General features: G+C 29.3%; 3 protein-coding genes across 5 annotated transcripts; all 3 read right to left on the bottom strand.

Annotated features, from left to right (window-relative positions):
• Nucleotides 1-4347: 4347 nt before the first annotated feature.
• On the bottom strand, nt 4348-6206 carry LOC114185660 (E3 ubiquitin-protein ligase PUB23-like). The gene has a single exon (XM_028073523.1). The coding sequence runs from the start codon at nt 5767-5769 to the stop codon at nt 4561-4563; it is 1209 nt and encodes a 402-aa protein (XP_027929324.1). The 5' UTR covers nt 5770-6206; the 3' UTR covers nt 4348-4560.
• A 5522-nt stretch (nt 6207-11728) lies between these two features.
• On the bottom strand, nt 11729-15928 carry LOC114186007 (pentatricopeptide repeat-containing protein At3g18970). Of its 3 annotated transcripts, XR_003604956.1 has the most exons (4): nt 15406-15928; nt 12742-14505; nt 12548-12648; nt 11729-12467 (listed from the first exon to the last, which is right to left on the bottom strand). XR_003604956.1 is itself a non-coding variant. In XM_028073998.1 (3 exons), the coding sequence occupies exons 2-3, from the start codon at nt 14151-14153 to the stop codon at nt 12642-12644; spliced, it is 1419 nt and encodes a 472-aa protein (XP_027929799.1). In that variant the 5' UTR covers nt 14154-14505; nt 15406-15928; the 3' UTR covers nt 11729-12641. The 3 variants fall into 3 exon arrangements, 2 of the variants coding, with proteins under 2 accessions (XP_027929799.1, XP_027929800.1); XM_028073998.1 differs by having other exon boundaries at nt 11729-12648; XM_028073999.1 differs by having other exon boundaries at nt 11729-12648; nt 12742-15495; nt 15577-15928.
• Nucleotides 11943-12499, bottom strand: LOC114184737 (E3 ubiquitin-protein ligase PUB23-like). The gene is made up of 2 exons (XM_028072047.1): nt 12453-12499; nt 11943-12375 (listed from the first exon to the last, which is right to left on the bottom strand). The coding sequence occupies exons 1-2, from the start codon at nt 12497-12499 to the stop codon at nt 11943-11945; spliced, it is 480 nt and encodes a 159-aa protein (XP_027927848.1).
• Nucleotides 15929-22902: the final 6974 nt, after the last annotated feature.

The raw sequence follows: 22902 nt of genomic DNA, 5'->3' as shown, positions 1-22902 counted from the left end.
CGGAAATTATCATGAATTTAAATAGCCAATTCAAGCTAAACTTTTTGTTTTATGGAATACAACAAATTGACCTATATATCCCAAACGGATGAGTATGAGATACTGTATTTCATATATGCAATAGATTTTAGAATTAAATGATTTTTTATTTTAAAAGTCTACAAATATTGTGCAAATAAAATTTCTAATAAGCACTTAGTATTTATTTTCCGCATGAAAAAAATGGCCTTATTTAGAAATGCATACAGCTTCGTAGTGCCCAGATCTTAAAGCTCAATCCAATTATATTTTTTGTAAGTTTTGTTTTATTCATCATACTTAATTAGAATTAGATTAAATAACATGTTCATTATTTTTTCAAGTACAATGAATCCAACTTTAACTTAGATTACATAATATATGAATAATACAAAATGTTTATTTGATGTTTTTATTTTCGAAAAATCTGTATATTTTATTTCATGTTATGTACTGTGTAACATGGCCGTTACTTAATAATTATTAATACATATTATAATTATTTGTTTGGAGGTAGACTTTTTAATAAATGATTTTATTTTAAATTAATCATCCCGTTATATTGAGTTTGATTGCTAGATAAGCAATGATAATAAACTTGACCTTCCAACATAATTTTGATATCCAACTCAATTATGATAAAATTAAGTAATTTTCGAAAAGTAATTTAAATTCTCAAAGAAAAAATATTATAAAAGTAGATAAAAATAGTTTTTATGCGGTAAAATTGGTTTATGTGTACATATTAAAATTAAAAAAATTAAAAGGACTGTATATACAAACTAACTAATACATAAAATAATTTTAATTTATAGAAAAAAATTCTCTAAAAGGTCCTTTTAGAATAAAATTTAAATTAAATTAAATTAAAGATTTGGTCAGACGAAACCTGAGCCAGATAATTTAAACCTCTTATTTTCACTAGAAACTACGAGTTAAAGTCAAGTTTGCAATAAATGAATGATGATGGCCCTTTCTTTACCACACTTAAGTTTTTTTCTCTCTCTCTCTCTCTCTATATATATATATATATATATATATATATTCAAATACTTTATCTTTAAAAATGAAAGTTAGATAAAAAACGTACTTTTTGAAAACATTTCTTTTAAGTTATGCATTTTTATTCCCTCATATTTGTCAAAATCAACAATAACTATTAACTACTTTATCACACGAATATAGCAACAAATTACTTCATTAATTATTGAAATGATCTCGAATCTAAAAAATTTCATTGAATAAATGTCTTATTTGGATTATTTTAAGAATGTCTTACTAATATTTTTAAAAATTACTTTTAAAAGACAATTTTGTCACTATACTAATTCCTATTCAAATTCATCGTGTTTACATTAAACAAAATATTCCCACTTTTTATTTTCTTGATTTTCAAATTACTCCAAACCAATCATAATTAATGTAGGGGAGCTGCTACCACTCAATTTTAAAGACTCAATCCAATTATATATTTTTTAAAATTGTGTTTTATTCATTATACTCAATTAGAATTAGATTCAGTAACATATGCATACATTTTCAAGTACGATAAACCCTACTTATCTCCACTCTGAATAAAAATAATTAATATTTTATCATATAAATACTATGTATGTGTAGTCATATTTTTTTTTACTTTATAGTTATTAAAAAATATTTGTTTTAAAGTGGTTTGTCCAATAATTTTTTTTTTATTACTCAGCCTATATTAAGTTTGATTGTTATTAAAAAATTGATAAACTGATTAACTCATAATCAACTCAATTGTTCAAGGAAATAGTTTTGAAATAAATTTTGGGAGAACAAAATAACAAAATTGATTTCTGTACAAGTTAAAATTGGTTCACGTATAAATTAGTTTTATGGTTATGTTTTCTTTAAATATTTTTTTCTTCTAAATATTCTTTTAGAATAAACTCAAAATTTAATTAAATTAAAATTTAGATTAAAGAAAACCTAAACAAGATCATTTAGACTTCTAATTTTCTCTGGAAAGTACTACTTAAAGTCAAGTTTGGAATAAATGATGATATCCCTTTCTTTACTTTTGTCCCATTATATAAAAAGGAAGAAATTATATTTTTACACTTCTTAGTCAACGTTTGGTTGCACCATTCAAACCATGGACGATCTCTTGCATCTTACTTTTCTTTAATGCATTGCTGTTCTTACAAAACCATATTAAGAATTGTTAAATTTTCGTTTCTTTTTTGTTATAATCATTCATTATTATTATTTTTCTCTCTTTTCTAACCCCATCCTCCAGAAATTTGGACTAAGAGTACAACATATTCCTTATGAGACCATATATCACAACCCTTGAATTTTTCTACTAGATATTTGATAAGTAATGTTTGATTCAAATTTTTATCTTTAAAAATTTTTAAAATGACAAATTTTATCAAAAAGAAATGTACTTTTCAAAACCCTTTTCAAAAAGTTAAGCATTTTTATTTCCTCAAATTTGTAAATGAAAAATAACTACCAACTAGATTATCACATAAATCACAAAGTAATTACTTCACTAATTATTAAAATTATCGAAAATCTTAAAAATCCATAAAGTGAATGCCTTATTCAGTTTATATTTAACTAAAATTCCCAATCAAAACTCCTATATTCCTCTCTATAACACTCGTCCTAAAAAATGTGCTATTGTGATCATAACATTAAGGAGAAAGGAATTTTTTTTTATTCAAGAGAATAATGTTTTTATACGTTCCTTAGGAGTTGAATATTTCGTGTTTTTACATTTAAGCTTCCCTTGATATATAATTGTTTTGTACATAAATATCCTTTATTATTATTTTTGTTAAAATATATTTACATAAGATTAACTCAATCAATCCCCTAACGACATAAACAAAAAAGAGTTACTTCATATCCTGACTTTTTTATTTTATTTCAATCTAATCTCAGAGATGAAATACTATTAATTTTTAAAAATGATATACAATAATAAAGTTATTCCAATAATAATTTTGAAATATTACCCTACATCTTCTTCATTTTTCATATTTTAATTCAAAATTTCCAATAAATATAAAAAAAATTAATTTGTGATAGCTCGATTAAGAAAAATAAAATACAAAAATAAAGAGTATTTAAATTAGAATTACTTTTAGATCTAGCTATTAGAAGATATTTTTATTTTTATAATTTATTTTTCCTTAATTTAATGATTCTAACGACTAAAATATCATTGTCTGTTAGATAAGAAGAAATAATGAAAATGAAGAAGAAGATTTTGAAAGTTATCCTTGTAATAACTGTATCTAATGGTTCTCTTCTCTTTTGTATCACGGCCGGTTAGCTTGAATGGGTCAATTTATGGGCCCAAATACTTTTCCGAATCCGACCCGTGGTTGACTAAGTTGGGGCCCAATAATCTACCAATCAAGTTTTGGGCTTTATTCAAATCCTCCTGTCCTACATCATGGACTTATATCATGTTATATTCAACTCATCTATCTGTTCAACATATTTCACTTAGAGCATATATTTAGTAAAACAAATATTGATTTTTCTTTTACAATTTATTTATCATTATTTCGAACTTTAAACGCCACCAGAAAAGAAAAAAAAAACAGTATTTCCTTTCATTTGATAGGAGAACAAGAGTTGCTCTCCTAACCACATTTCAACATGTTTTGTTAATATTACTATTCAAGAGGGGTTTTGAAACAATTATACCACCTGGGAGCTTCATTTAGCAATAACAATTCACCAATAAAAAAATATGCAAGACTTCTTAGGAAACCAATTTGGAGAAACAATGAACAAGATACTTACTTATAAGGACATTTCAAGGCTCATGATATTATTCAACAAAATTATACATAATAGATGCATTTTTTTACCTCTGTTTCTGGCATTGGTATGCAAAATATGGAAAATGATTTTTTGACTATTAAATTTTGATAATTTTCTCTTATAATTTTAGGTGTTATTTTTTAAGTGATTTTTCATTTTTTCATTATCTCATTCTCAATATTCCAAAACTACTTAGAAAAGGTTACCTCATATTATAAGAGAAAGATGTGAAAATTTAGTAGTTAAAATATCACTGTAGAATAATAACACAAATATAACGTATTACCCGACCTTTAGGCAACAAAATATGAAATCCATAATTGACAGCAACTTATGGTTATATATTATACTAACATTACATTGAGATAACTTGCAAATAATATTTTTCTGCTAAAACTGAAATCAAAATTTCTCTTTGAAGTTTTTCTGCTTAAAAAAGTAATTATTATTAGATCAAGTCAACTTCTTCGGTTCAAAAGACATTAATCTCTAACTTTCAATCAAGGAACACCAATGTTAAAAGAAAAAGTTAAAGTTAACTAATACTACTATGTTTAGATCAGTACAGTACAATGTTTAACAAAAATTTATCCAAGGATTTTTTTTTCTCCTTCTTATAACTAAGTGATTCATTTGTATAATCCCAAAACCTCTGGCACCAGACACTTTCATCAGATGCATCTACACAAAAAAAGAAAAAAAAAAAATAGAAACTATGATCAAACTAGATCAAGGAAAAGAAGATAACAATGGAACAGGAATACATGGAGAATTCTTCCAAACTGAGGAGTGCAATCTGAGTATTTCCTTGGCCCTCTCTTTGGTCTTGAAACTGCAATTCACTTGAAGAACCAAACACAACTTTGACACAGCCCCAACCTGCAACATTTCATGGAGCACTCTTGCATTGGCGGAATACCTACAAATGGAGGCCAAAATTCTGACCCCTCTATCACTCGCCACCAGAGAGACCCTTAGAATTTTCTTTGACACAATGGCCACTCCTGCACCATGGTTCAACAACTCTGCACGCCCTTCTGCACACCCGCAAAGTTGATCCAAAGCTATTAAAATGAGTTCACAGGTTCTTCTTTCCGAGGTACAAAGAAGAAGCTCAATGAGGACCGAAACTGCACCACCCTCAACCCCTTTGATCCTGTTTCTGCCCCACGGAAAAAGCTCCACAATCAGCTTCAATGCAGCCTTTGAAGCCTGTTGCGAAATCTGGTCACGCAGCACGCGCAAGATTTCCACAAACAGCACTGTTTTCACACTGATCAATTGGATAGGATCAGCCACCTCCAATGCCGATCTAAGAAGCATGGTGGCATAAGCTCTGGATTGGTAGTTTCCAAGCCTCAACACGTGCAACAATGACTCAATAAACTGAAACCCCTCGTTGTATATGAGGGCTTTGAGCTGAGCCTCGGAAGGGGTAAGGTGGAACAAGACTTCTATAGCTGCTTCAGAGAGAACAATTGAGTTTTCTTCTGTCTTGTGCTTCATGGTTGAGGCCAAGAATTCAACAACTCCTGCAGACTCTAAACAAGCCTTGTTCCTTTGACCCTCGAAGGCAATGGATCGAAGCCTCGTGAGGCATTTGAGTTGCTTCTCGGGGAACCTCTTTGCTTCTGTGAGGAGTTTCACAATCTGGGTTCTGTCGATCGGTGACTTTGGAGTTGGAATGCGTTCAACTCCAAATGAGGCATTGAGGGTGCACCAAGATTGGATCAACCTGCGTAGAGTGTGGTTTGGGGTGAGATCATGGTCCAATAAACACTGCTTGGTAACGGGGCATGTGCTGTTCTTGCATGAAAACAACCACTTTTCTATGTTCTCTCTATCGTAAGTGATTCCTGTGCAAACAGTTACAGGGTCCCTCATGAGTTGGAGCGAAATGGGGCAGAGAAAATGAGCAGGGATTTCAATTTCATCCATGGAAACGGAATCTGCAAAACTAAGAAAAAAGAAAAGTTGGGTTTTTGATGTTTTGGTTAAGTCAGAAGAAGGATGAGACAGTATTAGTCTGTGAAACGGTGAGAAGAAGAAGAAGAAGAAGTAGTTGCTTGTGGTTGTGGCACATTTAGTTGTGTCATGAAAATTGTGGTAGAGGAAGATGCGAATTTTAATAGATGTTGTTATAAACGATAAAGTCAACACACGGAAATTGAGAGTGAATTAATAAAAGGGTGTGTTTCCGATGTTTGGGAAGGAGAAAAGGTGTTATAATATTGGTAGAGACTTCGATTAGGTTCGAAATGTGGGTGATATATAAATGATGAATTGGTGTATTTGTAAGGTGTTGAGGGAGTTAACGTCGGTGTTGCAAATTGCAATGCTAAGAAAAAAAGCCTGAGATGGAGGGTTTTGACTTCCACTGATGCATTATTATTTAGGTAGATTAGTTAACATCTCTGAGAATACCTTAATGTTTGCATGGTTGTTGCCGACAACTTCTGATCAGGCTCATGCATTTTGCCATGATTGGATGCTTTCTCACGCTTTTCTCGGTTCCATCCATTAATGCTTTGCTTCATTGTTTCCTCATAAACGTGTTGGGAACTGGGATTCTGGGAATTGCTTTAGCTCTAAGGGTTACTTTTACTTTTCTTCACACCCTTTTTACCCTTACTTTATCCATCTACCATAAATTTCTTAAATTTATTGTACAGTTAGTTTCATTGTGAGAGAACAAAAAACAATGTTATTAGAAATCATTGCCCAAAGCTAAAGGATGTTAGTTAACATCTTGCTTTCAACTGTCACTGTTTGGAGGATCTTGTAGATAGAGAAATGTCTTATTGTTGGGTAAGATATTAACACTACAGGCTTTAAAATATATAATTGACTACAAATGCATTATCAAATATGAATTTGTCTAAAAAATTGTTGTTTGTACAAATAGCAAGACAATTATTGTTCATTCTTTATTAAGGTAGTGATAGTTTTTAATTTATTCTTTGCTGAAAAAAAAAGGAAGTATTTAAGAGAGATTGTAGAAATTTGTTCAAACTCATGAGAATTGTTTGACTCTAATAGTTTTTTTTTTTTAATTTGTTTTTAATAATTTTTTGTGTGCAACATATCATATCAGTTTAAATTGTTTTAACTTATTTAATAATTTTTTATTAAAAACATTTAGTTAATATTTTTTTATTTAAATTAGTTTTTAGTAACTTTTTTTTGGAAATATATTTTATATAAAGATAAAATATATTTAATTATTATTTAAATTTAGAAAATCAAAAATAAAATATATGTAAACATTTGATATTTTGTCACATTCTAATCTATATATACATAAAAAGAAAAAAACCTCCTCCATACAAAATATATATTTCATATCTCTTATATTTCTATGATCTTTAAAAAACCTAATGAGAATCTTTAATTCATTTTTTTCACATACTTATGATAAAAACAATAATAACAACAACAAAAACTATATAAAACCCATATAAAATGAACTTTCACCAAAAAAAGTATACCGATATAAAATAGACTTATCTTTAATAAAATATAAATGAAAAAATTGAGTACAATATATAAAAAATCAAATAATTTATTGTTTTTAGATCAAAATTGGTGTCAATTTTTAATATAAGTTAGATAATGATCACATAAATATATAATCTCTCCTAATCAAATCTTCTTTAGAAAAGAAATTCAACATTTCCACAATCAATTTATATAAAAAAAAAATCTAATGTAGTAAAAATTTATTAAATAATGAGTTAACCGATCTGTTAAATCACACGCATGTACAAAAGAAAAATGTTATTTTTTGTACTAGTTTTCAAACATGGTGTTCCTTTTGCAATTTGCAGGCCCCAACTGCTATCATCTGGTCTTATTATTAAATCGATGGCAGTGAATGCCTCCAAATACAGTCAAAGACTCGCATCCACACAAGACAGAAAATAGTTATATAAACAAAAGTGCTTACACTTTGTTTTTTTTTTTGCAGATACAACATGTACAACTAAGATTTGAATTTGGACAATTATTTTCCTAACTCAAGGAGATAACGATAATGCAGCGAACATTTACACAGAAAACGGCAAAAATGAACACGTAAACACTGTAATCACGCACTCCTCAATAAAAACATGAGAAACCACACATTATCGTTTTCTAGGTACGAAAACTCCTTAATAAGGTTATAGCATATTTTAATAAAGTTGTCGCTTGCATTGATACAACTGCATGAACTTTTTCTACCAAAAATATTTTCCCATCATCTTTTCGAAAAAGGTGAGGATTAAAGAAACCATAAGATTGCTCGTTCTTAGTTTTTTTTTTCTTTCTTTTCGTAAACAAGTTTATGACATTATACAAGTCAAAATTGAAGATCAGATCTAGAAATCCATGTGCTGCTAAATTATGATTATCCTCATTCACATGGCATTGGAAACTTCGCGCAGCGTTGGACTAAACCATTTCAAAGATGATTACCAGTTTCACACAGCTACGAAATAAGAAAAAATCAACGAACAAACTGTTAAATAATGAGTTTTTACAAGTACTGTCATTTACTTTTACTAGATTGTTGTAAACAAATTGAACTATGATAACATTTATCATAATATTTTGAAGATATAATAATAGTTGGAAGTTTCACGTCGATTAAAGATAAAATAACTTTATAATATATAAGTGAGGTGCAAATCTTATTTTATAAGTCAATTTTGTGGAGCTAAGTTAAGTTTAAAACCCAGTCCTAAAAATATTGAAGTGAACCGAAACTGAAATATTAAATGTGTGTAAGTAGTGGATGTTATTGGGTGAAGCAATGAATAGAGACAGTTTGTTTGTGTTAAGGTGATTTTATTTGATAGGTACGTTGAACTGTGTGTAAATTGAAAGAAATTTAAGCAAATTGAAAGAGGGAATGGTCAAAAAGAACAGCGATTAAGCTAAGTGTATGAGGAAACAAAAATTATATATTCCAGTTTCTGCTGAATTTGCTGTGAGCTGTGTACCTCGTGATCGTAATCACCACAATTTCATTCTTTTATTATTTTATAGAAAGCTAACAAATTAATACACGCATTAACACTGTCAGAACTATCGGAACCTACCTGCAGCTGCATATAACAGCCGTTGAATTTCTTTATATTTTTAAAATATTACTTTTCTTATTTATTTTCGTACGTAAAATCAGGATGAACACTTAAAAGGGTGGCCAATAACTCCTTCTTGAAAGTTTGTCATCTAGTTATTGTGAATGCAGTCTAAATATTTGTTTAACCGATGAAAATAATATATCTTGAAAAGTTTCATATCGTCTAAAACAATTAAGGAAGTGGGTGTTAGTAACTATATGATGAGCTCTAAGTGTATGATAATCTTTGTCCCGAGTCAAAAACATTTCAAACTTATATCTGACTCTTTAAATTTGTTAATACTCGAGATCAAAGAATATGAGTGTGTTGTTTATGTGTTTTTCCAACAATATTAAAATATAATGATATTTTGACCCACTTTTTTGACTCATTTTTTATCTACCAATCCAATCACTCTTTGATCATCATATTATACAACTAAAAAATAGACTTGATTAGTGTGGTTTAAGAGAACTTAATTTTTAACATAATAAATTCTAATTAATATAAACTCTAAATTATATTTGATTCCCTCACAAGCTATACGTATAAAAAGAGGTTACATATTTGAGTATAGAAATGCAAACATTGAAAAATTAGAATGCTCGCTTATTTGTTTGTTTCATGCTTAATTTGCCCTACTCTGACCTAACTTTATTGAGTTCCTTGTTAAATAGTTAACATCTCGGATTATGATGTGATGTTTGCTCCCATTTTTTTTTTTTTGGATGAGCTTATTATGATGTTATGATATTTAGAATAGAAGCCTAAAATATTTTGATAAAACATGCATTCAAAATTAATAAAATGCTATAGTTTTACAAAATCCAACATGGATATTAAGAAGAAAATACAATAGTATATGACAACAGTCTTTTACTAATTGTGTTCTTGTTTCTATAGATTTATTGCTCAATTGAAAATGAAAGCCTAAAATTATCATTTGCATACACATTAGTGTCAATCAGAAGATGTTAAAGATACAGTAAAAAAGTAAAACAATATACAACAAATAAAGAATCCAAATTTGATAAAATGTTGCCTCATAATGGATGAGCCGAAAAACACTTTTACTGATTTTAGTAATTGGTCTAACTACGATAATAGAACTTTATACTAAGTTTACAATACCAATTGAACAATTATGAATTTTTAAACACACATAAATACAATATTTTTTACAAATTTCGAACTCATCACTTTCATCTAAAGAATACTCTATTTTTTAGGACTTTTTCAAATATTCACCATGATGAAAAGTTCAAATGGTTATGACCTTATCTATAAATGTTGCAACTCAAAACAATGACAATCCAACACAACTGCTTTTTTCATCAACTATTTCACAACATAATAAAGGTACTACTGTATGAAGACAGTAAACAAGCCATTAAACTCTATTATGATATAATTAAGTACATTTTTAAAAATAATTTCACAGGGAAAAAATATTAAAAAATAACAAAATTAAATTTCAAAAGATAAAATTGGTTTATATAAAAATTAATAGGCAAAAAAATATTTTTATTTTTTCTTCTAAGAGGTCCTTTTAGAATAAACTCTAAGTTTAATTCAATTAAATTAAATTAAAGATTCGATTAGACTAAACTTGAGTCAGATGATTTAAAACCTCTCATTTTAACTAGAAAGTACGAGTTAAAGTCAAGTTTGCAATAAATGAATGATGATGTCCCTTCCTTACCACACTTAAGTTTTTTCTATAGATAGATATATAATAAGTAATGTTTTTATCTTTAAAAATGACAAGTTTGATAAAAAAAACAATTCTACTTTTGTAAACACTTAGGAGTTGAATATTTCGTTTTTGGTTACACTTATCTTTTTAAGTAAATATCTCTTGTTTGAATATAAAAATATTTTTTTGGATCAGATATCGTTAAAGTATTTCTGAATTAAAAAATATATTTTAAAATACTTGAAAATATGATTTTGTATTTTTGGGTTGAGTTTCAAAAGATACTTTTCGAAAATACTTTCGTAATTCAAAAAAAAACGTGCAAGATTTTTATTATATTTTTAATAAAGACTAATTTGAGAATTACCAATTTTATGGGGTGCAGGAAGAAAAAAAAGGATGCGGAAGAAAAGCCCATCTTCATGTCCTACATCATGGACTTAAATTATGCTATATTCAACTTATCTATTATGTCCAAGATATTTCACTTAGACCATATATTTAGTAAAAAAATATTGAATTTATTGTTTTGAACTTTAAATCTCACCAGAAAAGAAAAAAAAAATCAGTATTTGTCCTTACATTTGATAGGAGAACAAGAGTTGGTCTCGTAACCACATTTCGACATATTTTTTTAACATTCAAGAGGGGTTTTGAAACAATAACAGCTGAGAGCTTCATTTAGCAATAATAATTCACAAATAAAAAAATATGCAAGACTTCTTAGGAAACCAAATTGCAGAAACAATGAACAAGATACTTGTAAGGACATTTCTAGGCCCAAGTTAATGATATTATTCAACAAAATTATACATAAATGTAAAATTTTTACCTTTGATTGTGGCATTGGTATGTAGTATATTAACGAAAATATAATGTATTACCCTACCCAACCTTTAGGCAATGAAATATGAAATCTAATAATTGACAGCAACTTATGGTTAAGTACTATATCAACATTACATTGAGATAACAAATAATATTTTCTTTTAAAATTGAAAACAAAATTCCTCTTTGAAGTCTGTTTGCATAAAAAAAAAAGTTATTAGATCAAGTCAACTTCTTTCGTGCAAAAGACATTATCTCTAACTTTGAATCAAAGAATACCCATGTTAAAAAAAAAGTTATAGTTAACTAATACTACTGTTTACATCAGTACAATGTTTAACAAAATTTATCTAAGGATTTTTTTTTTTCTCATATAACTAAGTGATTCATTTGTATAACTCCAAAACCTCTGGACCAGACACTATCATCAGATGCATCTACACACAAAAAATGAAAAGCTTAGAAACTATGATGAAATTAGATCAAGGAAAAGAAGATAACAAAGGTACAGGAATACATGGAGAATTCTTCCAAACTGAGGAGTGCAATCTGAGTATTTCCTTGGCCCTCTCTTTGGTCTTGAAACTGCAATTCTCTTGAAGAACCAAACACAACTTTGACACAGCCCCAACCTGCAACATTTCATGGAGCACTCTAGCATTGGCGGAATATCTACAAATGGAGGCCAAAATTCTAAACCCTCTATCACTTGCCACGAGAGAGACCCTTAGAATTTTCTTTGACACAATGACCACTTCTGCACCATGGTTCAACAAATCTGCACGCCCTTCTGCACACCCACAAAGTTGATCCGAAGCTATTAAAATGAGTTCACAAGTTCTTCTTTCCGAGGCACAAAGAAGTAGCTCAATGAGGACCGAAACTGCACCACGCTCAACCTCTTTGATCCTGTTTCTGCCCCAGGGAAAGAGCTCCACAATCAGCTACAATGCAGCCTTTGAAGCCTGTTGTAAAATCTGTTTTACACAAACAGCACTGTTTTGGCACTGAGTAATTGGACAGGATCAGCCACCTCCATTTTGCAAGGGCATCTTCGAAAATACTTGCACAAAAAGAGAAGACTTACGGGAAGGAAATGTACTATTATCCCGCTCAACAGTTAATCTCTGTTGGTTTACTCAAATGCTCAGCCTCAAAATTCTCCTTCTGTGGTCTTTGTTCTACAGACTGAATCATGTGAATTTTGAAGCAAAATCAGTAACTAATAAAGCAATAAAACTGAGAAATAAGTCAATAATAACAGTTATACTAGTATCATACCTGACAATTTGAACAGCGCTACAACCAGCGTTATTCGAGATACTCTTAGCTCTCATTTGTTTCCTTACAGCTTCAACATCGACCCACCTTTCTGCTAAAGCATAAACATTTGACAGAGATACATAGTCTTCGCTCTTTAAAGCCGACTCTGGACGACTCCATTCTTCTAACTGGAGGAGAAATTTTCCCACCTTCTCTCCCATCACAACATCCTCATGAAGCTTGCATGCACTTAGCAGAATCCTCCATATTACATCATCAGGATTAATTGGCATCCGCATGATAAATTCATACGCTTCTTTTAACTTTCCAGCACGGCCAAGAAGGTCAACAATGCAACCGTAATGTTTTACCTGAGGTGTCACACTAAATGTTCTCTTCATTTCATGGAATAATTGAAGGCCTTCTTCGATAAGTCCACCATGACAACAAGCAGACAAAAAGCTAGTAAAAGTTGCTTCATTCGGCTTCACACCGTAATCTCCCATCTTGTATAAAACCTCCAAGGCTTGTTTTCCTTTCCCATGGATAGCTAGACCAGTAGTCATTGCCGTCCAAGTCAAGATATTCTTCTGGTTCATGCGCCAGAAGACAGACAAGGCACTATCAATGCATCCACATTTTGAGTACATATCAACCAGACCAGTCCCGATAAACACATCATCTTCAGTACACAACGTCTTTTCAGCAAAAGCATGTACAGAAGCACCAGTTTCCAGCAAACCCATCTGAGAAACTGCTGAAAGGACAGCAACTACTGTTGTATCTGTTGGTTTAATTCCACATACATCAACCAACATGTCCTTAAACAATGACAATGCATTGAAAGCATATTGCCTGTTCCCTTCTTTAAGGGAAGAATAACCTGTTATCATAGCATTCCACGTAACACTGGTTCTCATTGACATTTCATCAAACACTTGTCGGGCTGAGATAATATCTTTGTTGCTAGAATAAAAGTATATTTTGGTAGTCGAAACCAAAATATTTGACCCAACCCCATGTTTTACTATCAAGGAATGTAGTTGTCTACCTACCCACAACGTTGAAGCTGACGGAGAGCGAGCACAGGCTCCAAGAACAAAATTGTAAGTGTAATCATCAAAAAACACGAGTCCTCGAGAAAACTCGTCTCGGAAAAGTATAATAGAATCATTGGGTTTAACACATCTTATCAAAGTATTAAAGAGAAACAGGTCTGGCTTGTCAAAGTGCTGGAAAACCAAATGTGCATTATTAGCTATGTGTGAGTCTGGTGAGCCACAATAATGCTCAATTAATTTAGCCAAGAAGGCAGGTGATTTCAGTCCATTAGTAACTAACTGGGCATGAATTTGCTTTATATTTTTGGACACTTTAGGAAAAGAATGTAAGAAAGAAATACATCTAAACCTTGGAAGGCAGTTCAGCATGAGGTAAATTATGGCCCATAAAAGAATATTAAAAATCTCAGCTCAGGCGATGAATTTTGATGTTAGAGTTCAGCCTTATATGTATCACCTTTGAACCTTTCACCTTCATTTGACGCCAAACATTAAACTTCAGAAGTTTAATGTGCAGATCACTAAAAGGAAGATGACGACGACGATTTAGAACCCTAAAAATATGGTATCACCATCCCCGTACCCAAACACTCTGGCCGTCTATCCAATTCTGATAAAAAGCTTCTATATGGAGTTCATCCTCATTCGTCCAAGAATATCCTTAACTCAAATTAGTTGAATGCTGAGAGGCTTCTCAGTCATTTCTTCATTTGTAAGCAAACTAATCACAAGTAATAACATAAAAACCCCCAGAATCAGATCATAGTAGTTAGTGCCATATACAATTCAATAAAGCACAAATTGAAATTTCTTTACCATTCAAACAAATTAATGTAGAACATCCCCAACTATTAAGTTTTTCGAGAGAGGATAGTAAGGAGGTTTGACACCAATGAGTCATGAACAAACACATATAAGAGTTTAGGAGACAGTCTTCAATCCAAAACCTTTAAATGATAAGGTTACCGGCCTTTCTACTTATATATTGTCCATCTTACTTTCTAACTAACATAGGACTCCAACTCACTTGAACTCGTAACACAAACCCAATACAAGTTAATTATGAATCAAAAGGACAAGCCAGAGCAAAAAAGATTCAAATAAGCAATTTCCATCACTCAAGCAGTGAACATCGCACGTGCTTTTTCCCAGCCTTTTTGGGCCTTGCACTTCTGTCCATATACATTAAATTTGCGTATACTCTTGTCTAGGTAATTTTGCAGTCTTATTTTATGATACTTTACCATGAACTTTTAACTTCCCTCAATAACTTACTATTCTATTCAAAAAACACACGCGGCTAAATACATTATAACTCGTTCCTCACATGAGAACAAATGACAATATTTAGACATATCTCTACACTCCACCGCACTCAAAATGCTTCCGATTTTGCTATATTATACTCTATGACTCATTACCATCACGAAAATAAAGAAAACCTAAGGAAACGAATGCTTTCAAATCCTAATCATGACACATCAAATTAAGCATATTAACTAACTATGAAACGCAGATGAATTAAATCAACAAGCCCACACATATCAATGAACTATTAATGTAGGTGGTAATTAATAACAACGGATTGCAAAGAAGCATTGGAGAAAGAGAGAAAAAGTACCTCTGTCAGGTACAAAGTACCTAATGAGAATTCGCTAGTTACCGCAAGGAATTGCAATGGATGAAGAAGACGATGCAAAGGAACTAAAACCTGTTCGAGAATTGAGATTCAGGGGAGAGACATAACAAGGGTTTTGGCTTGCAACAATGAGGTGGTAACAGAAGAACCTACTGAACTTTTGAGCTTGATCATTGCGAGACGCTTTTGCTTTCTACACCTCCATAATTACTAACTGCACATCGTAGCTTCTAAAGTGTTCCCGACTCGTCCTTCCGTACTAATCAATCCGGAAAGTTCCCGGAACGTACATTCCAGAACTCAAAAAGAAATACAAACTCACCTGTTTTTGGGCAAGAACAATGCAGCGGGGGAAGTGGCGATTCAACGGTCAGGGGTGGGCGGCGGCGGTGATTCAGCGGTCAGCGGTGGCAATGCAGTGGCGATTTGTGGTCCAGCGGTGGCATTTCAGCGGCGGCGGCAGTAGTGGACAGCAGCTCCTTCGTGCACACCCACAGAACCAGCGACAAGGAGAAGGGTAGAATCTGACATTTTTCGCCTTTACCATGGGGTGCAGTAGCCATTATTGGGTGCAGAAAGCAAAACTCTTGCGAAGATTGAAGAATGGGCTAGGCTAATCTCTGTACGTTTTCCACTTCTCATGAACTTATGACCCAATTTCTAACTTAGTCGATAATGCTCAATTTTTAACTATTCATTTTAAAAAAAAAAAGACTATTGAAATTAAATTAAAGAAAAAGATAAATAAAGTATATTAAAATGAACAAGATAATTGAGAGATTTTTTTTTTTTTGTAATTGTGAATATAGAGAGTGAGGTGCACTTCTAGAAATAGGAGAAAGGAGAAAATATTAGTGTCTGATTAAGATAATAGGAGACTGAGAATTCAAATAGTGCACTGTGATTTTTAATACAAGAATACAATTATATATTTAAAAAATCTTCCTATTATAAATTTATTTATATTAACTAACCAATACTACCGTTATGACATATACAGTTACGTAACAATTACGTAATAAGATAATAATTAAAAGTAATTCATAAAAAAAAAACAAACTCATGATATTTTTTTCAAAAATAGAATATGTTTACTGTATAAATTTAAGCTTATAAAGATATAATTAAAATTTAAAACATCTATTTTATTTTGTATAATTGAATAATTATTAAAATTTATTATTATTATTATTAATCTAAACTATTTATTTGATATTAATGTTTTTTATTGTTTAAATAATTTATAATCAAATATGAAAATTGACATATTGGTTTAAAAACACTTGTATTGTATCAGTAAATTTGTTTACCTTGGGACTCTTAACTTTTTGTAGTAACTAATTATTCTCATCTTTCGGACAATAATGATTAATTTGTTGGTTTTTTTTTTTTCGTCATATCCGGGATTTGTTTTTAAAGATTTTTCTCAAAACCACTTTTAGAAAAAATAAAACTAATTTTTCTATAAATTAAAATTAATTTGTAAAAAAATCATATAATTTCTTTAGATTCCTCGTTTGAAAATCTTTATGAAAAAGTTTTTTACCACCACAATAATAAGAAAATAGGTTCTTGAGTGCATGGTCTAGGTTTAGCTTCAACCAAATTCCTGCAACATCCTCATCGTGTCTTGGGCTATAACCAAAATAATGATCTTGTAAGATTAAGGAGTATCCAACATGCAACAGACATACATAATGAGAGACAGAAACTGCACCAGACAAAGAAAAGTGATGTCTAATCTCAGCAATCCAGCATTATACAAATGAATATGAATCCTTTCATGCTAAATTTTCATATGACAACACGTAAAAGTTATGTATTTTTCTTTTTTATAAATATTAAAAAGTTGAACTATGTCCAATCTATGAATTTAGTAAACATATATTTTATAGATGTAAAAGATATAACCACTTAACAAAAAACTATACCACATATGTTAGTAGTAAATTGACTCAATTACTTATCTTGATTTGAGTAATGAATATGTAATTATATTAAACAAAAAATAAACTGTGTTGTATTAATAAAAAGATCCGTGTAAAAGATTTCTATGTTTTTCTAAATAATAAAAATTCAAAATTTACAGAATAAATTTATATTATTAACAGTACAGTCTAGATATGATAAATAAACATAACCACAAATTTCACATGGTATAATATTAGGTAAAAATGTTTATTTATTCCATAACAAATACTTTCACGTATAAACACGTAGTGTGAAGTTTAGTTTTGTCATCATGAACTGCGATAATATTTTTTGACAACAACTCAAGAAATATTTTTTAGTTAAATTGTTTTAGTGACAAATAAACTCTATAATAAATATTATAAAAATATATATCACTACTAAAAAAATAATATTTCCTGTCAATTTATTTTAAAAAAAAATTCGTAGAAAATACTTACAAATTTTGTTGTGAAAAAAATTTTCCAATAAATTACTACCAATTTTTTTGCAAAATATTTTATATAAAACACTTTTTGTAACAAATTTTGTAAGAAATATTTATCAATTTTATAATTTTGTAGAAAATAATTATCCACGAAAGAATTATATGCAAATTAAGATTCTTAGAAAAAATGACAGAAAAACTTGCAAATTTTTTTAACAAATTTGCAAGAAAAATTTCATGTAATATATGAATTTCTAGTAGTATATTTATTACTTTAAATATTCTTATTTTACCTTAAAAATCTGTGATTTATTTTTCTATAGTGATGGGTCCTTTTACTTTTTTTATTTAGGAGTAAATTTTAAACTTAACTTAATCTTATAAAATTGTTTATGAAATTTTTACCTATTTATATAATTTATATAATGTAAATTTGTTTTATATATAATATTTCAACAAAAAATTAGAGTTGTACTCGATCTTTTAAAAGGCATTTTTTGATATAGAAGATAAATGTGTCAACAGAACTCCATTGTATAGATGTACTTTATGTTTTAAAAATTTGAATTTCCCTAAAAACAAACTACAACAACACTAAGAAAAAATTTTGACATTGAAAAAACCATATTGAGTCAACCCTAACTAAGAGGACAAGTATCCAACCAAATCTGTTCACATCCTCATGTTGCTCTTCGTACCATCCATAACTTTACCCATTTTCATTTGTCCAATCCATAGTCAGCTACCAAATATATTGTTCCTTGTCAATTGCTCATTTCATGCACATCATTGTTTGGAATAATTTTTGAGAGACACACATATAATAGGTTCAAGATTTTTGTTAGATTTTGCCGTGGACAATTGGTCATATCCACCACCATTTCAGCGAGTGTAAGAAGGTAAGACCATAGTAGTATATCGGAATATGGTACGTCTTATACTTGTTATTCGGTGGAAAATCGACGTTGCATTTATGGATAATACTCTGTTTCAGCCACAAATTTGTTGATTTTCTTTTTTCGTTTTCTTTTTTTTCCACGTACAAGACAAGGCCCTCATATATTGCTTACTGGAGCATATGTTTGGTTACCCCAAAAAGTAAAAATAAATAAAATAATGTTTGGTAAAAGCATTCATTCTTAATGTCGGCCACCTTTTCTGAATAAAAACGTTTATGTGTAACAAAATAATGAAACGTGAGTGAAATTAGTGAATCTAGATATCCACAAAGTGGATGCAGACTCGCGTAAGTGTATACAGAAGTATAGCATCCTTGCATGTTAAACTTTTTAATGACATCTCTATATGTATTCTCTCTCTCTAAGTAATCAAAGATATTGTTATTGATAAGTGAGTACGAAAGATACTACGGTTACACCAAACCAATTCTCCAACAATGTACGACATTGCACCTCGGGTTCAATAGTCCGGCTTAAATCGAGTTACTCTTCTGATTTTGATTTTATTTATAAACATATTATATATTTTATTTTTTTTATTATTATCAGAGATATTTTATTTTATGATTATATTAGATTTTATTTTTTTCCTTATATAATATGATATTATATTCTATATATTATACAAATTTATAATAAATCGGTATACAAACTCTTATTCTCATATTTTTAATAAAGTGTTTCTCTTAAACTTTTTTTTTATTTGTGTTTTATCAAACACTAACAACCACCTCTATTTATATCTGGTATAATGTATAGGTCAATTCACAATATACAATTGCGTGCAAACTTCATCTTACAAATCAATTTTATGAAATTGAATTAGATTTAAAGTCTACTTTTTAATAATATACAAAATTTTCACTTCACGCTTATGTATATATCTATCTATCGTTTGTAAAACTAAATATTTGTAGTTAATTGAAACATGTGACATAATAGACACCAAAATATTAGAAAGTGGATTTAAGTCAAACTCATCCCGTAAAAGTTTATATGTAAGATGAGAAATATTTTCACTTATATATATTAAATTGATCTTATCTTTAATTAAGTTAGATCTTTAACATGTTCAATTCACTACTAACCCTGAATCTTTGATTAAACAAAACATATATATGTGTTGGAAATTTAAGCGTGGGTCTAAGTTTATATTAAGTAAAAATGAAAAAGTTGAGCATCATACAAAGATAAAAACTCATAAATTTATTGTCTTTAAGATTTTGGATTGGAAATGGTGTCAATCCCTTGTATGTAGATTGAACTCATGTTTCGTTGATATTGTATCTCCTTGGTAATCCTATCTCGAAAAACTCATTAGTGATATCAAAATTGATAATTAATTTTGATTATCAACCGAGACAAGTCTATATATAATAAAAATTTTCTTGATAGAATATCACACAAAAGGCGGTTCAAATAAAAATATTCATGATTTGAAATGTTTTGTGTACGATTTTGAGTTGAAAATTATATCAATTATTTATGTGTGAGTTTGACTTATATTTTAATATATTATATTTCTTCGATAACTTTTCTTTAAAAAAATCATGAATATGAAGAGCTATGAAATGTTGACAGGTGGCCATTGCGTCGAAGCTTTTTCTTGTTATGACCAATCCTATCGATTCGGCTCTCATCCCTTTCACTACCTATTCTACCAATACATGGTGTTTATAAGAACACAAAAGATTATTGTTTTGTGCAAAGGTACTTATCCTACTATAAAAGTGTGCACATATACATACTAGTAATAACAAGAAATGTCTTATCATGCATGATATTGGGAGAGGAAATGAAAAAATAAGCATAAAGAGGAAAAGAAAATTAACAAAAGAAATTGTAAAGACACCGAAAGTAGGTACTAATGTTACAACAGATAGATTAAATATGTTTTTGTGTGTGTAGAGTGAGAGCAAGTGGGAATCAGAGACAGAACCCGATGCTCTCCAATTACCAATTTTCCAAAACGATTGGTCTCTCTTTTTATGGCAATTGTTTATTATAAGGTAATGCATGCTCTGTGGCTAAACTTTTCATGTTCTTATGTTATGTGCCTCTTTCTTGTTGGTTCCTTCTTTCGATACTCTTGCAACTCCTGAGTGCATCTTACGCAATACGTGCTATAGTATTACAATACAATACAGTAAAGATAATTGCATCAAAATGGAGTTATGCATATTCTTACTAAAAATGAGAATAAGAATATAGGAGGTTGACTTTTTCAATCTGCCTGTAGTAATTAATTAATTATTGAAAGGTCTTCATTCAATTATAGTCTCGGAAATTTAATTCTATACAAACTTATTTTAATGGACTCACTAAATTTTAGCTCTATTTTCTAAAAGTGTGCTGTTCATGTTATTTTCAATTAAAAATTATATATTTTATTTCAATACATAGTATAAAATCACATATTTATTCATCTTTTTAAATTATTAAACATGTTGACTTACGTAAAAATTATTGAATGATAAAAATTTATATTTTACTGAAGGGCTATATAATAATTAGATTTTAAAATAAGAAATTACATTATATACAAATATAATACAATAATAAAAATATTTGTTATGTATTAGCACAAAATTTTAAAATAATAAAAAGTTGAAAAGAATAACAAATATAATAATTATAATTAGAATCACTTTAAACAATTTTACATATTTTTTCATCATAAAAAGACATGGATTAATTATATATATAATTTGAAACTCGTAATTAATTCTTTAACTTAAAATAAAATATATAAGCATTTACCTAAATAAAACTAACTAACATTTATATATAATGTTTAATAATGCAACGGGAAACATACAACTAAAGTTTGTGGCTAAGATCCTTAAGGTATATAAGGTCATTGTTATGGATTCCCAATCACATCCTTAAATATAACTCAAACAAATACTCTTTAGATAATCTTTCATTGTCTCTATTCCTTTAACTTTTCCTTTCATTTAGGCAAACATCAAGTAATTTTTCCTTTAATTTTTCTTATTAGTATTTATTTTATATTATATATATATATATATATATAATATGATATGATATTTTACTCAACTTTAATAAGATACATCTCGAAATTATCACCTAAAAATAAGTAAAGACTATTAGAAGGAAGAAAGAAAAACATTACAATCTTGTAAGGACATCTTGATTCTTAAAAAAAAACATTTTTTATAACTTATAATACAAAAACAACCACAAATTTGCATTGAGTGGTTTATTGACTTCTAGAACAACCAAAATTATTAAAACAAAAAGAAAGTTAAGATACAAAATACAACAAATCATAAGACCAATATGCTACTTTAGCTTTATACTTCCATAACGAATAGCAATTTCAAAACAAGACTAGGTCAAACAATATGCTATTTCCAACTTTTATAGGTTAAAAAATAATTGCTGAAAATTCCATGGGTGAATTAAGCTGTTTTTCAGGTTTAAGTAAGATAGCACTTTGGTTGACGGAATCTTAATGTAAAATAATCCAATTATCGCGAATGGTGTTAATTTAATTAATTAATTAATTTCCACCCTCTAATTGGTTACTGATTAATTAATTAATTAGGACGTTTGATTAGCGCCACGAACCTTATAGAGGGTGAATAGTGAATAATAAATACATTATACTTTTGCAAAAATATGAAAGCTAAGTTGCTAAATAATTGCTATCGGAATCAATCGATCATTTTAAAAACTATATACAAGGAATATCTTGAAAACCAAAAATTCGAATTCCCAGAATGTTAAAATGAACAAACTGACAAGTGAAGTCCAAATCCATCCATTTCAAGCTATACTCACAAATGGTTTCTTTGGTATTGATTTGAAATCATTAGTCACTATTTATGTATATTTTATTTAGGTGATTTCGGATAATTTGTATGGAAAGTTTTGAAAAAGATAATGAAGGGTGAATGAAGAAGAAAAAGTTGTGGGTTTGTGGGATTGTTTGGTAAAATATTAATTTATCTCTTATATTTAGTTGTTGGTTTCTAAAAATAATTATATTTATTGGATTTTTAATTTTTTAAAAATATTATTGAAAATTAATAATGATCTTTTAAATTAATCCTTCACTTTTAGTTAAATATGGTATTTTAGAATTTCAATTCACAT

This window comes from Vigna unguiculata, chromosome 5 (genome assembly GCF_004118075.2).
Source record: "Vigna unguiculata cultivar IT97K-499-35 chromosome 5, ASM411807v1, whole genome shotgun sequence".
Taxonomy (NCBI): Eukaryota; Viridiplantae; Streptophyta; class Magnoliopsida; order Fabales; family Fabaceae; genus Vigna; species Vigna unguiculata.
This window is presented reverse-complemented; position numbering and strand designations above follow the sequence as displayed.

Coding starts and splice junctions, on each gene's coding strand:
- LOC114185660 (XM_028073523.1), bottom strand. CDS start 5,769: ATGGATGAAATTGAAATCCCTGCTCATTTTCTCTGCCCCATTTCGCTC.
- LOC114184737 (XM_028072047.1), bottom strand. CDS start 12,499: ATGGAGGTGGCTGATCCTGTCCAATTACTCAGTGCCAAAACAGTGCT. Junction 12,376..12,452: donor CTCAGTGCCAAAACAGTGCT/GTTTGTGTAAAA, acceptor TCCCTGGGGCAG/AAACAGGATCAAAGAGGTTG.
- LOC114186007 (XM_028073998.1), bottom strand. CDS start 14,153: ATGCTGAACTGCCTTCCAAGGTTTAGATGTATTTCTTTCTTACATTCT.